At 36.6% G+C, this 13813-nt stretch overlaps 1 protein-coding gene across 1 annotated transcript in view; it reads right to left on the bottom strand.

Annotated features, from left to right (window-relative positions):
• Positions 1 to 12976, bottom strand: part of LOC150100122 (breast cancer type 2 susceptibility protein-like) — a 244572-nt gene extending 231596 nt beyond the window's left edge. The window contains exon 1 of the mRNA XM_090402598.1: positions 11867 to 12976. Within this exon, the coding sequence (XP_090258724.1) occupies positions 11867 to 12976 (1110 nt within the window). The remainder of the gene's footprint in view (positions 1 to 11866) is intronic.
• Positions 12977 to 13813: the final 837 nt, after the last annotated feature.

Genomic DNA, 13813 nt, shown 5'->3' on the forward strand with positions numbered 1-13813 from the left:
AAAAATCAAGTGGATATTAAATCCAGCATTATTTCAAAGCCAAATACAGAAACTATAAAGTTTCGTATGAAATTTGAACAGAGTTTAGGAATACGCCAATATTTACGAGTTGCCCTAGCGGGACCTTATAGAAGACATGCTCACTATGACAGCGTCTATATATTCACCCCCTATTGGTCCATTTTGATAAGGGTTCACTGGCCTGACAGCTGTTTCAAACTGTTGGTTTTCATCAGAGATCAGGCAGAAACCTTAAGAGAGCAAAAACTCTCAGTACTAAGGAACTTGAAACATCAGAGAGAGAGGTGCATTTTTTGTAAGCAAACTCTTGGTCGGTGCATAAAAGTATTTACTAAAATAAAGAGCCAAAAGGCTTTCTGTATTCTCTATTTCTGTATTTGGCTTTGAAATAATGCTGGATTTAATATCCACCTGATTTTTATAATTTTGCATTGCTGAAGTGAAGCCTTTTGGCTTTTTATTTTAGTAAGTTATTATTATTATTCAAAATAACAAGCCATCTTCAAAAGCACCTATATAGTTTGCACAATATACTTAATGCCTAATTTTCTGAAATATTACAATAAAGCTCTTGTCGTTGTTTAAGATGGCACCAAGAAAGCTAAGATCAAATTAGCATAATATGTTTGTTGATTTCAAATGTTTTTAACCAGTCCATTTTGATGGAAAGCAAGCCCAAATAATCAATTGTAGTGCTGGTATGCCATATGACAGTAAAAACAACTTGATAATAAAAAAAAATATTTAATCAGACATTTGACCAGTTTTGTAATATAGCTGTGTTTCATATTGTCAAGGGTAGGGAATAAAATAAAAAATTAAGCTAAAAGCAAGTAAAGATCAAAATGTACATGCAAGGTTCCACAGGGTTCAGTCCTGCAACCACTGTTGTTCAATCTTTATGTCAAATATTGTCACAGGACTAGAGAAAGATGTTCAGTTGTTTGCAGATGATGTGAAGGTTAGGAGGATTATTAGTAATAGTGCTTATGTTTTAGCTCTTCAAGAGGATTTGAATAAGTTGGAAGGGTGTGCAAAGATATGGGGGATGTCAGTTTAATGCAATTAAATGTAAGGTTTTAAAATTTGCAATTCACAAGATGGGATGCTTCATACTCACTTAGTGGAGTTATACTGGAAGAAGTGGAGGAAACAAGGGATCCTAGGTGATTGTGGATAGAGATTTAAAGTTCCAAGGATATACTACAAAGGTTGGGAAGACATCTCAGAGAATTGCAGCAACATTGAGGGGAACACTGACCATGAGAGATAAAAGTGTTCTTGTCCCGTTATCTAAAGCTTTGATTAGACTACATCTGGATTTCTGTGCTCAGATCTGATCACCAGGATTTGAAGGGGGATGAAGTAACCTTAAAGTCTCATTGACTATGTTATTGTTGATAGTGATGTTTTCTCCCTGGTGCAGGACACCAGAGTGTACATAGGATTTGAAATTGATCACTATTTATAGTCTTGAGCAGGATAAAATTGAATTTTATACTGAAAAGAATAACATGTAAGAAAGTTTTAAAAGGAATAAAAGTTGAGCAGCTCTCAGATGTGAACTGTAAACTAAAATACAAAAACTTTCTTTTAGGCTTGCACGGTGATCCGAATGCATTTTTGGAAATTATGGAGACAACTACCGTGTTTGAATAAAAACTTTAGTTTACTATTACTAAAATTTTACAATTCGACGTTTCGACCTTTATGTCAAGGTCATCTTCTGGAGCGTACAAATATACACAGGAAACAAGCTATACTACAATCATACTGGTTCGTTAAAGACACTGACTAACCGCTACCACAATTGTTGGCCTGACCTCTGGTGAAAAGGAAAAAAAAAAAAAAAAAAAAAAAATTTATACATCAACGCTAAAGTCCTATTATTTGTGTTGTCTACTATATACATATATTAACATTATATTAACATCATTCCAGCCAGTTGGAGTGGAATGGTTTCTAATAATAGCAGATTGGCTAGAGTCCTGACTTATGTTGAATCTTTCAAATTAGGTTGGCTGAATGTGTGCCATCCAGATCCTTGGAATTTTCATACCATCTTTATTGTTGATATTTGGGTGGTTTATCAGGATTTCGCAGGATTCTTTAAATTTTCTTTCGTACCATGTTTTTGTGCGGTGTAAGGAGCAGGTGCTTTTCCAGTTGATTTGGTGTAAGGTGTTGAGTGTATGATCTGAGAGGCCTGCTTCACCATAATGGTTATATTTAATGTGTCTAATGTGTTCTTTTTTGCGTATAGGGATTGTCCGTCCTGTTTCACCAATGTACGGTAAGTTACAGGTGCAGTGGATGCAATAGACTCCAGGATGTGCTAATGGGAGGAGAGGGTCCTTAGAGGAGCTGAATATGGTTTTAAGTTTAGTGGGTGGTTTAAAGGTGGCATTAAGGTTATAATGTTGTAGGATTCTGTTGATTTTTTCTGATAACCCTTTAATGTATGGGATGGCTATGGTTTTACTGTAGTCTAGATTCGTTTTTGTTGTGGTTTTATATAGTATTTTATTGACAGTATTTTTGTTATAGCCATTGTTTATGAATGTGTCACTAATGATTTTTAGTTCTTGTTTCAGGGCCTGCTGGTTAGAGCAAATAGTTGTGGCTCTGTTTTTAAGGGTGTTTATGACTCCATATTTTTGTGCTGGGTGGTGATATGAATTCGCATGTATGTATTGGCCCGTGTGTGTCGGTTTTCAGTAGACCGTGAAGGATAGATTGCCTGAAGAAAGACGTGTAACTAGTGTGTCTAAAAACGGGAGCGAAATTTGGAACGGGAGCGAACGGGAGCGAATGTCGGTCGAAGCCACGCTTCGACCGACAATCTGGCTCAGATACGTTGACGACGTGTTCGCGATCTGGCCGCACAGCCGACAAACACTAAACACATTCCTTAGCCACCTAAACAAACAACACGAACGCATACAATTTACCATCGAAATAGAAAACCAAAATTCGCTCCCGTTCCTAGACACTAGTGTGTCTAGGAACGGGAGCGAATATGGTTTTAAGTTTAGTGGGTTTCCGCTGCACCTGTAACTTACCGTACATTGGTGAAACAGGACGGACAATCCCTATACGCAAAAAAGAACACATTAGACACATTAAATATAACCATTATGGTGAAGCAGGCCTCTCAGACCACGCACTCAACACCTTACACCAAATCAACTGGAAAAGCACCTGCTCCTTACACCGACAAAAACATGGTACGAAAGAAAATTTAAAGAATCCTGCGAAATCCTGATAAACCACCCAAATATCAACAATAAAGATGGTATGAAAATTCCAAGGATCTGGATGGCACACATTCAGCCAACCTAATTTGAAAGATTCAACATAAGTCAGGACTCTAGCTAATCTGCTATTATTAGAAACCATTCCACCCCAACTGGCTGGAATGATGTTAATATAATGTTAATATATGTATATAGTAGACAACACAAATAATAGGACTTTAGCGTTGATGTATAAATTTTTTTTTTTTTCTTTTTTTTCTTTTCACCAGAGGTCAGGCCAACAATTGTGGTAGCGGTTAGTCAGTGTCTTTAACGAACCAGTATGATTGTAGTATAGCTTGTTTCCTGTGTATATTTGTACGCTCCAGAAGATGACCTTGACATAAAGGTCGAAACGTCGAATTGTAAAATTTTAGTAATAGTAAACTAAAGTTTTTATTCAAACACGGTAGTTGTCTCCATAATTTCCAAAAATGTAAAATACAAAAAGATTATTGAAGAAAAAATGAAAGAGTTTGAGAACAGGAACCAAACCAAACCTTGGAGATTCAGTGGCAAGCCTTGAAGAAAACCCTGATTGATTCAGCCAGAGAGGTATGTGGTAAGGTTATCTGCAAGGATAGAAAAATCAGAACTCCATGGTGGACACAGGAAGTTAAAGAGGCAGTGAAGGAAAAAAAGAAAGTGTATCAAAAGTTCCTGGCAAATAAGTCAGCTTGTGCTCTTAGAGAATACAAAGACAAATGTAAGAAAGCTAAACACTGTGTAAAACTAGCTAAACAAGTCATGGGAGGACTTTGGCAAGAACATCAAAAATAAATATCAAGAAGGTGGTAAGATATTCTGGAGGTTGTGGAAGAAGCTTAGAAATGGAGGAAAGAGTGCTGTAAAAGGAGTTAGAGATGATAAAGGTGACATGAAAACAGGAGACAAAGATATCCTTGAAGTATGGAGTAATTACTTCGAAAAATTCCAAAATGAAACAAACAGTGACAACACGGTGGTAAAAAACACTCAACAGGCATACAGTCAGGAATGCATATATCCATACTTAATTATTATTATTATTATTCAGGCCTACATGGAGTCAAAAGGCTCATTGTGGGAGGTCCCTCCTAGGAAACATAAAGTCAATTGTACCACTCCTTAAACTCACTGACCTCACCACTCTATCAGGCAATGCATTCCACGGTTCAACCACCCTCTATACAAAGAAACCACTCCTCACCCTCTTGCTCACAATTTCCTTTCGTAACTTCAAGGGATGGCCTCTTGTCATCATCCTTCCTGCAGTTCAACCAAGCAAAAGAACTCCCCAGTGTCAACTCTGTAACCATCTCAACAGTTAAAAGTCTCAATCATATCACCTCTCCTTCTTCTATCCACCAAACTCTATAGTCCACATTCCCTCAGCCAATCCTCATAACTATAATTGTACAGTCCTGAAACCATCTTTGTTATCTGCCTTTGTACCCTTTCCACAGTTAATTTATCCCCTTCAAATCCTGGGACCAAATCTGAGAACAATAGTCCAAGTGTGGTCTGCTCAGGGTCTTATGCAACAGAATGAGAACTGTTTTATCTCTGGAGGTCAGTGTCCTTCTCATTATTGCAGCAATCCTCTGTGTTACCTTCACCATCTTTGCAATTTGTCCCCTAAATTTCAGGTTTCTATCAATCATCAACCCCAGATTTCTTGTCTCCCCTACTTCCTCCAGTATAACTCCTCCCATAGAGTACTTGAAATAGAAAAAAACATCAAAGGCTTGAAATGGGGAAAGGCAGCAGGAGTAGATGATATTCGACCAGAAATGCTGAAGAATGGTGGTAGAAAAGTCTTACAGTGGCTGCACTGCATAGTTCAGAAGGCCTGGACAGAGGGACGAATTCCTGATGATCGGAGTAGAGCACTAATAGTACCCATAGATAAAAAGGGAAATAAAATTGAATGTGAGAATTACAGAGGTATTTCCCTACTGAGTGTTCCTGGCAAGATCTATGCAAGTATACTTGATAAACGGTTGAGAAGAATTGTGGAAGAAATGCTTGGTGAAGATCAAGCTGGATTCAGGCCAAATAGAGGCTGTCAGGATCAGAACTTCACTTTACGACAAATAGTCGAGAAAGCACGGGAATATAACAAAGATCTGTATTTAAGTTTTATCAATCTGGAAAAGGCATACGACATGGTGCCAAGAGAGAAGCTATTCAAAACACTACAGTTATATGGTGTCAATGGGACATTATATCAAGCAATACTTAGTCTTTATTTGAGTTGTAAATCAGCAGTTAGAATTGAAGGAAGTACAGGAAGATGGTTTAATGTTAAATCTGGTGTGAGACAAGGATATACATTATCCCCTCTGTTATTCATTATCTATATGGATCACATTATGAAGGAAAGTGGTATTAAACATGATATCAGAATTGGAGATGTTAATGTCAGCTCTTTGCTTTATGTGCATGATGTTATACTCCTAAATAAATTCGCTACAAGTTTGCAAGATTCCCTGACTAAATTGAATAACTGTTGTAATAGATATGATATGAAGGTCAGCAATAAAAAGACAAAGACAATGAAAATAGGTAGAATCGTTGAAAATGTCAACTGAGAATGGAGAACCTGTGGAACAAGTAAAACATTTCAGCTACTTAGGCACGATTTTTAGTGACGATGGTAAATTAAATATGGAAATAGACAACAGAATCAACAAAGCTGGTATGGTAGGAAGTCAATTGAATAAATTCATATGGAATAAGAGAGAAATTAGTCGGAACACTAAATTAGCTGTATACAAGACAGTGTTCAAACCAGTTTTAACTTATGGATCTGAGAGCTGGGTCAGAAGTAAAACACTTGACCAAAGACTAGAGACCGCAGATATACGAGTTCTGGGAAAGATTAGAGGCGTGAACAGATGGCATCAATGGCAATATCATATTAAAAACGACGATATTAGGAAAGAACTTGACATTGTCAGCATCCAGGAATGCGTTAGCAGAGCTAATCTCAGATGGTATGATCACTTAAACAGAATGGGCGAGGAAAGATTAGCAAAACAAGTGTTCTCTGCCAGGTTGGCAGCAAAACGACCCAGAGGAAGACCAAGATATAGGTGGATTGATACGGTACAAAGTGCCTTTTTTTTTTATAATAAATTTAGTTTAATCCTTTATCCAAGTGTGAGCAAACAAAGTTTGCGCCTGAAAGTATCTTCAGGACTGGGTTAAGGTGGTACAACACGAGGGCAACTCATTACAAAGATGGAGCAAGCTATCAACACTCCTATCTCAGTATCTCCTATAATGCAAAACACATCTCCTTGCAGATATGTCTAATGTTATGCATTAAGGGAAGGGCCACTACCCAGACTAATTTCGACCTTTATTGAGGTGTCTTCAGTGGGAGCCAGGCCCAAGTGGAGATATCAGGCAGAAGCATTAGCAGGTCATCTCTACCTATAGGAATTGCCAATTGGTGTGCCACCCTTTTTTAATAAATTACTCTGGATTTAGAGAAAGATGTTGAAAGTTTATTTTTCACTTGGTTAGAGTATAATAAATTTAGTTTAATCCTTTATCCAAGTGTGAGCAAACAAAGTTTGCGCCTGAAAGTATCTTCAGGACTGGGTTAAGGTGGTACAACACCAGGGCAACTCGTTGTAATGGTGGAGCAAGCTACCAACACTCCTATCTCAGTATCTCCTATAATGCAAAACACATCTCCTTGCGGATATGTCTAATGTTATGCATTAAGGGAAGGGCCACTACCCAGACTAATTTCGAACTTTATTGAGGTCTCTTCAGTGGGAGCCAGGCCCAAGTGGAGATATCAGGCAGAAGCATCAGCAGATCATCTCTACCTATAGGAATTGCCAATTGGTGTGCCACCCTTTTTTAATAAATTACTCTGGATTTAGAGAAAGATGTTGAAAGTTTATTTTTCACTTGGTTAGAGTATAATAAATTTAGGAGTGTTGGTACCTTGCTCCACCTTTGCAACGAGTTGCCCTGGTGTTGTACCACCTTAACCCAGTCCTGAAGATACTTTCAGGCGCAAACTTTGTTTGCTCACACTTGGATAAAGGATTAAACTAAATTTATTATACTCTAACCAAGTGAAAAATAAACTTTCAACACAAAGTGCCTTGGACGATAGAAATATAAGATCTGATAATGTCGGAGTCTTGACAAGTAACAGACTGATTTGGAGGAAAATTGTAGATAGGAAGTTAGTAAGAGACACACAACAAAAATGATGTAAAGACTGTACAACATTGATTATGAAGAGAGAGTGAGGGCTTGCAGACTTCAGAGTTTGGTGGATGGATGGCAATGGGGGAGGGGGTATGATCAAGACATTAAAGCTCTTGAAAGGTTAGTTAGTATCGTATTAACACTCAGGAGATTTTTCATATGGTAGAATGAAGGAAAGGAACAAGGACAAGAGGCCATCCCTGGAAGATGCAAAAGGAGGTGGTCAGTAAAAGGATTAGAAGTTTTTTGCATGGAGCATGGAATGCATTGCCTGAGAGGGTAGTGAATGTGCAGCCTGTGGATGATTTTAAGGAATGGTATGATAGACTGTGTTCACTAATGTTGATCTCCTGCGATGAGTCTTGTGACTCCATGGGGAGTCAGGAAAATAATAATAATAATAAAATATCTGAATAAAGATAATAAAAATGAAATGTATGTATGTGCTATGTGGACACTTGATGACTCATGACTTGGGTGCACCACTGGCTTCCATACGGGCTATATGTTTAATGAGAGAGAAGTCCAAACTTGCCGCGATGTCATGCCTTGTTTCTCGTTCCACTATTGTGGATATTTTAGCATTTCAAGGATGTAGAGAATAAAAGAGAACTCAAATCAGGAATGGCAATGCATACAACAGAATCCAGAGATGAAGTCTTTTGGCAGCAAACATTTTGGAGTAGAAACTATACTCTATATGGATTATTTCAGTGTGGTGTGCTATCAAAAGACTTCGTGTCTGGATTCTACTGTATGTATTGCCATTCCTGATTTGAGTTCTCTTTTATTCTCTACATCCTTGAAATGTTCTGACATGTGAATCTCTCCTGACCTGCCCATTTATCCTATGTAACAAATCCACAGGCATAGATGATCTTGTGAATGCCAGGTTTCTTAAATTGTGGATGGGGACATTTTGGAGGACTAAGGAGATTAGAAATCTTGCTGAGGAGAAGGCAACCTCCATATGTTGTTGATGTAACAACTTTGAAATCTTGTCTGTGATTAACCAAATATAAGGAAGAACTGCCACTTTGAAAACTTGTTGCTTATAGCTACAAGTATTCAAAGGAATGGTTGTCTAGGATCTAGGAGATCGACATAGGATTTTATTGACCAATGTTTTGTTATAACCATTCTTGAGCAGGATGGAACTGAGATAACTGAGCAACAATATTTATTGAGTGGTTTACGAAAAAACTGCCTTACAGCACCATGGAACACAACCTGACTGGTATGTTGATGATATTCTCATCATCTGGCCAGGCTCCATTAACCAACTACAAGAATTTTTCTCTTGCCTAAACAATTTTCATTCTGAGATCAAATTCACTTTTGAATTAGAAAGCAACAGATCATTACTGTTTTGAACATGCTTGTAGAGATATCCAAGCAAAAGGAAGTCAACTTATATAGCACATACAACAGAATTCAAGCATGAAGTACTGTGGTAGAGCATTGAAATGATTCATACAGATGACAGTTTCTACTCAGGACATTTCAAGTCCTGAGTCCTCTGAAATGATAAAATATCCGCAACAAGAAACAAGGCAAGATGTCTCCCATACAGAAGACAGTTTTTTTTTTTTCTATTTTTTATTTTTATTTTTTACATATTCCAGAAACCCTACTCTAGAGACCAAACATGGAACTTTTTCAAGCCACTTCAAGCCTCCAATAAACAGGGCAGTGGTCTCACACTAGGCTTTGAAATTCATTTCCTACCTACAGACAATCACAAACATGGTGAGATTCAAATTCATTTCTTCCAAATGGAAGAAAGCTCATATACAGTTAGTTTATGAGCTTTCTTCCATACTGAAGGGTGGATGCCAGCTGAGTACAGTTTAGTGAATAGATGATGGGGAGAACAGGTGTTAGTTCAGGAGGACATCTCTTGAGCACAATGGGTGGAATTCCGTCAAGACTGATCGTCTTTGTTCGTATGTAAGTTATTTAAGATTCTTCTTCTGTCTTTCTGGCAGGTCACAGGAGGCATGAGATACAATGTTCTAGGCAAGGAAGGAGGTAATCTGCCATGGTCATCTATGTAGGAGTTGATAGATAATAATGAAGCCAAGACATCATGTAGCATCACCTAAAGCCTTGTCTTTAGGTGATGTTACAGTGCTACTGTTAGGGTGAGATAGAGGAAGAAGCACAGATGGACAAAAGTTGCACTCGATGGCTCTGGCTAAGGACCAGAAGGCATGACTGGCAATCTCACAAACATGAGTTTTCTACATTTATGTTTGTTAAATTTAGACTTTGCTCTTTTACAAGTGTTGCAGGCAACTATGTAGGCTGTGAATAGAGTGGGTTGGTGTTTTGGTCTCAAGCCACTTGTGAAAGGCTGTTTGCTTTTCCCGGACAGCCCTAGCACACTTTTTTGGAGAACCATGGTTCAGATATGGATTGGAGAATTTGAACAGAGTGAGGAATGAAAGTTTTCATTCCAATACAGATTATTTCTGTAACAAGACCACAACAGATATCTGGATCAGAAGAATGAAAACAGCAGTCTGACAATGGAAAAGAGGAGTAAGAATCATGTAAGTCTTCTCACTTGGCATTGTTGTGGTGCCAGAGCATGTGAGGTTGCAAATGGCTGAAGGATAGACGTTCCACCGGAGACGAAACTTGGATAAGATTGTGGTCTGAATTGCCTAGAAGAGCAGTCACTTGAACAGAGTACCTGGAAGGAGAACTAGTTAAGAAATGATCAAAAGTGTTAGATGAATGAAGAGGATTGTCAGGAATTCGGGTAGGGTGATGAATGACCTGTTTTAAGTCATTGCTTACAGCAAAAATATCTGCTTCTCTTCCAGCTTGGTCAGTGAAATTTGAAAAAGGAAGCCAATTAGAATTATAGACAATGATATAGAATTATAATCATAAAAACAAGGATGACTTCAGTTTGGAAATGTTGGTTGTGTGAAATCCAGCCAGCTTTAAAAATAGGAAGTCAAGTCCTAGGAAATACTGAGAGAACGGTAGAGGTAGCAAATGAAAAACAATGCAGTAAAGAAATTTTAAGACAGAGGAGGCATTGTTGTAGTGAGTTTCTAGGTTAGACATCTTTTGGCAAGGAAAATCAGAATGTATATAAGCACAAGTACCTCCCTTATGGTGGAAGGAGTCACAAAGGGTGTAATCTGAAGAGCTAAGCAATGTTTCCACTTTGTGCAGACACATCTCTACCACATAAGATTAGATGCAGTCGATTTAGTAGCAATCTGGAGTTCAGTTAGAAACGAAACATCAGTTTTGGATGAGTGAAGATGATGATGATGCACATCATTTAAGTTACTGTTGATGCTACAGATGTTTGTAAAGTGAATATATATATATATATATATATATATATATATATATATATATATATATATATATATATATATATATATATATATATATATATATATATATATATAGAGAGAGAGAGAGAGAGAGAGAGAGAGAGAGAGAGAGACGTCAAGGTTATCATGGATGCGAAGTGCATATTAAAATTGTAATACCATTGATATTACATTGAAATATATGATGGATACGAAGCATATGAGAATCCGTATTTGATCCATAATGGTTGGTAAGGTGGTTAAGAGAAAAAGGGAAGGGAAACTTGTGGATGATTCAATTAACACTTCTCTGAAATAAAAGGCCCATTTCAACTGAAGGTGAGTTAGTTGGTCTCATACAAGACAGCAGGATATTTCCTCCTGCTGTCTTGTATGAGAGAAGTGTTTCAATATTTTTTCAAACCAGTTTCAAACTGGTTTGAAAAAATATTTCAAGATGTAGAATAGGGAGACCTATGCAAGGGACTGGTTAAGAGTAATTTAAGGAAGGAATTGGAGATCAGAATTTAAGGAGCTCTTTTTTCAGAATTCTGAAATAGAAGAGAGTCTATCAAGTAAAGCCAAAAGTGGGAACCAACCTGAAGTCTCAACTTTAAGACGAATACCCTCCCTTCATAACAACCAACTTGGGTGACTTGCTCATACTGCTGATTGACCTGAACTAACTAAGAATAGATGCAAGCTTTCCTCAGAAGCAATGTTTCCACTTTGTTCAGACACATCTCTCCTTATATTACACTATAACTGCCATCTCCAGTAAAGAGAAGTAGTGCATGTTTAGTTCCACCCATTAATCTTAGAGTGATCTTCCTGTTTTCGATGTTATATCTTTAACATGTATGTATCCATTTAAACTTATTACTCACCATGAAGAGATCAAAAGTCACATGATTACTGTGATTATAAATAATAATGAATTAAAAAAATTCAACAACATGATTAATTAAAGCACTAAGAATAATTTCTTACCTTCTCTTTTTCTAAATGAGATGGTCGAATACCACCTACTACATCATTAAATGACATCCTCTGGTTAGATTTTGTGTTTCTTATGGTCCACAATTTTCCAGCAAGTGATTTCACTTTATTTTTCTTCATCTTGATTCTTTCCTCTTGATCTTTCCTTGCCTGTACTCTCAGTTCAACAACTGATAGTTCTGGCAATGAGCTATTAGAATTTAAATGAGCAGAATCCAAATTACAATTTGTTCTACTGATATCATCAGGAACATGAAATGGTTTATTTAATTGCTGCTCGTCAATTCGTTTTTTTTTCAATGGAACATCATCATATGTTTTACATTTACTTGAGTCTCTCTTCAGTGTGTTAATAAGCATAGAAGTAGATTTCATCACTCTGTCATAATTTTTATGTGGATATTTGTAATTATCTGCTACTGTATTCTGAAAATGAAATAATGGTGCCATATTATCAAATTTTGGTGTCTGACAATCTGAAAAGTCAGATGAAATTATAGGTTTTAAAATATTTTTTCTATGTTGCCTGTCACTTAAAACATTAGTTGGAGAAGATCTGAATGATTCACAGTTTTCCATTTTTGAAAGAAATTCTGGCCTTTCTACTGAATTTTTCTGAAAATTAAGTTCTGATTTAGATACTGGATACTGATCAGTAGAGATCATCGGCTCAACTTTTGTTTTATCATAAGTTTCCATTCCTAAATCCCTATTATTATAAGTTTTACAATCTTTATTCTGTAATATATCCTGGCCTTCTTTCTCTCTATCCACAGCAGCATAACAGATTTCTGTGCTGTCAAAAGAATGTCTCCTTTCTTCGCAATTTTCTCTACTGTGCTTATTTTGAAGCTGGTCATCATTTCTAAATGATTTACTTTCTTCATTACATACAGGATTAGTTTTAATCAGTTGTTCACTTGATAGGTTAATGATGTTTCCTGAAGCAGTTGAAGATTCTATAGTCATCTCTGAAATACCTGTATTAATTTGACAGTGTTTAGTATCATAGTTTACTTTTAATTTGGAAGGGATAGTTTTTGAATTCTCTAGTTTTTGCACTGAATTTGGCCGGTCTGCCTCAGATATATGTATTGCCATATCAGATGTGGAATAAAATCTAGTAGAAAATGAATTTTTTTCATTTGTATTACCTTTTTCCAATTCATTTGATGAATACGAGTTACTGTTTTCTCCAAAAGGAAGTGGATGCGTTAATTCATTTTTGACACCTTTACAGTATTCAGCATATAAAGTCTTTTCTTCAAACTTTTCATTCTTGTTTACTGCCTCACTAAATAAATTTTTAGCTTTCTTCAAAGCTTCATCAGATATAATAACAGACTTACCTGAAGCTGTAGAAAATCCTATGCTTGAAGCAGCTGTTTGATGTTGGTTGGAATTTATACTTTTTTTTTCTGTGTTATTTGAAGTGACTGAAATACCAGATTCATTCTCTAATTCACTTTCAAAATTTCTAACCAATAGTGATGGTGTAGATCCCGAGTGATTTTGATGATCATTATTCATTTCAAAATAGTCTACATTTTTAGCATAATTCCTCTGCTTGCAATTCAATTCTTCTTCGCTGAATATATTTTTAGCTTTCTTTAAAGCTTCGTCAGAAATTTTAACTGATTTACCTGAAGCAGTACAAAATCCCATGACAGCTGAAGGTGTTTTGCTTTTGAACTCCTTGTCTGGCAAAATACAGATTGCTATTTTACTCATATTGTTTTTAATTTCAGTATTAGTCCTTAATTCAACTGCAAAATTTGTGCTAAAAACATCTGATTCAACCTGATTCTGTTGTTCATTATTGAATTCTGTATAAGATTTCCTACTGTCTTCAAAATTCATCTCTTGATGAACTGATTTTTCTTCACTGAAAAAATGCTTAGCTTTTTCTAGAGCTTCTTCAGAAACAGCAAGAGATTT

The sequence above is a fragment of the Typopeltis vanoorti genome, chromosome 13 (genome assembly GCF_054136105.1).
Source record: "Typopeltis vanoorti isolate ZY-2024b chromosome 13, IOZ_Tvanoo_1.0, whole genome shotgun sequence".
In the NCBI taxonomy this organism is placed as follows: domain Eukaryota; kingdom Metazoa; phylum Arthropoda; class Arachnida; order Uropygi; family Thelyphonidae; genus Typopeltis; species Typopeltis vanoorti.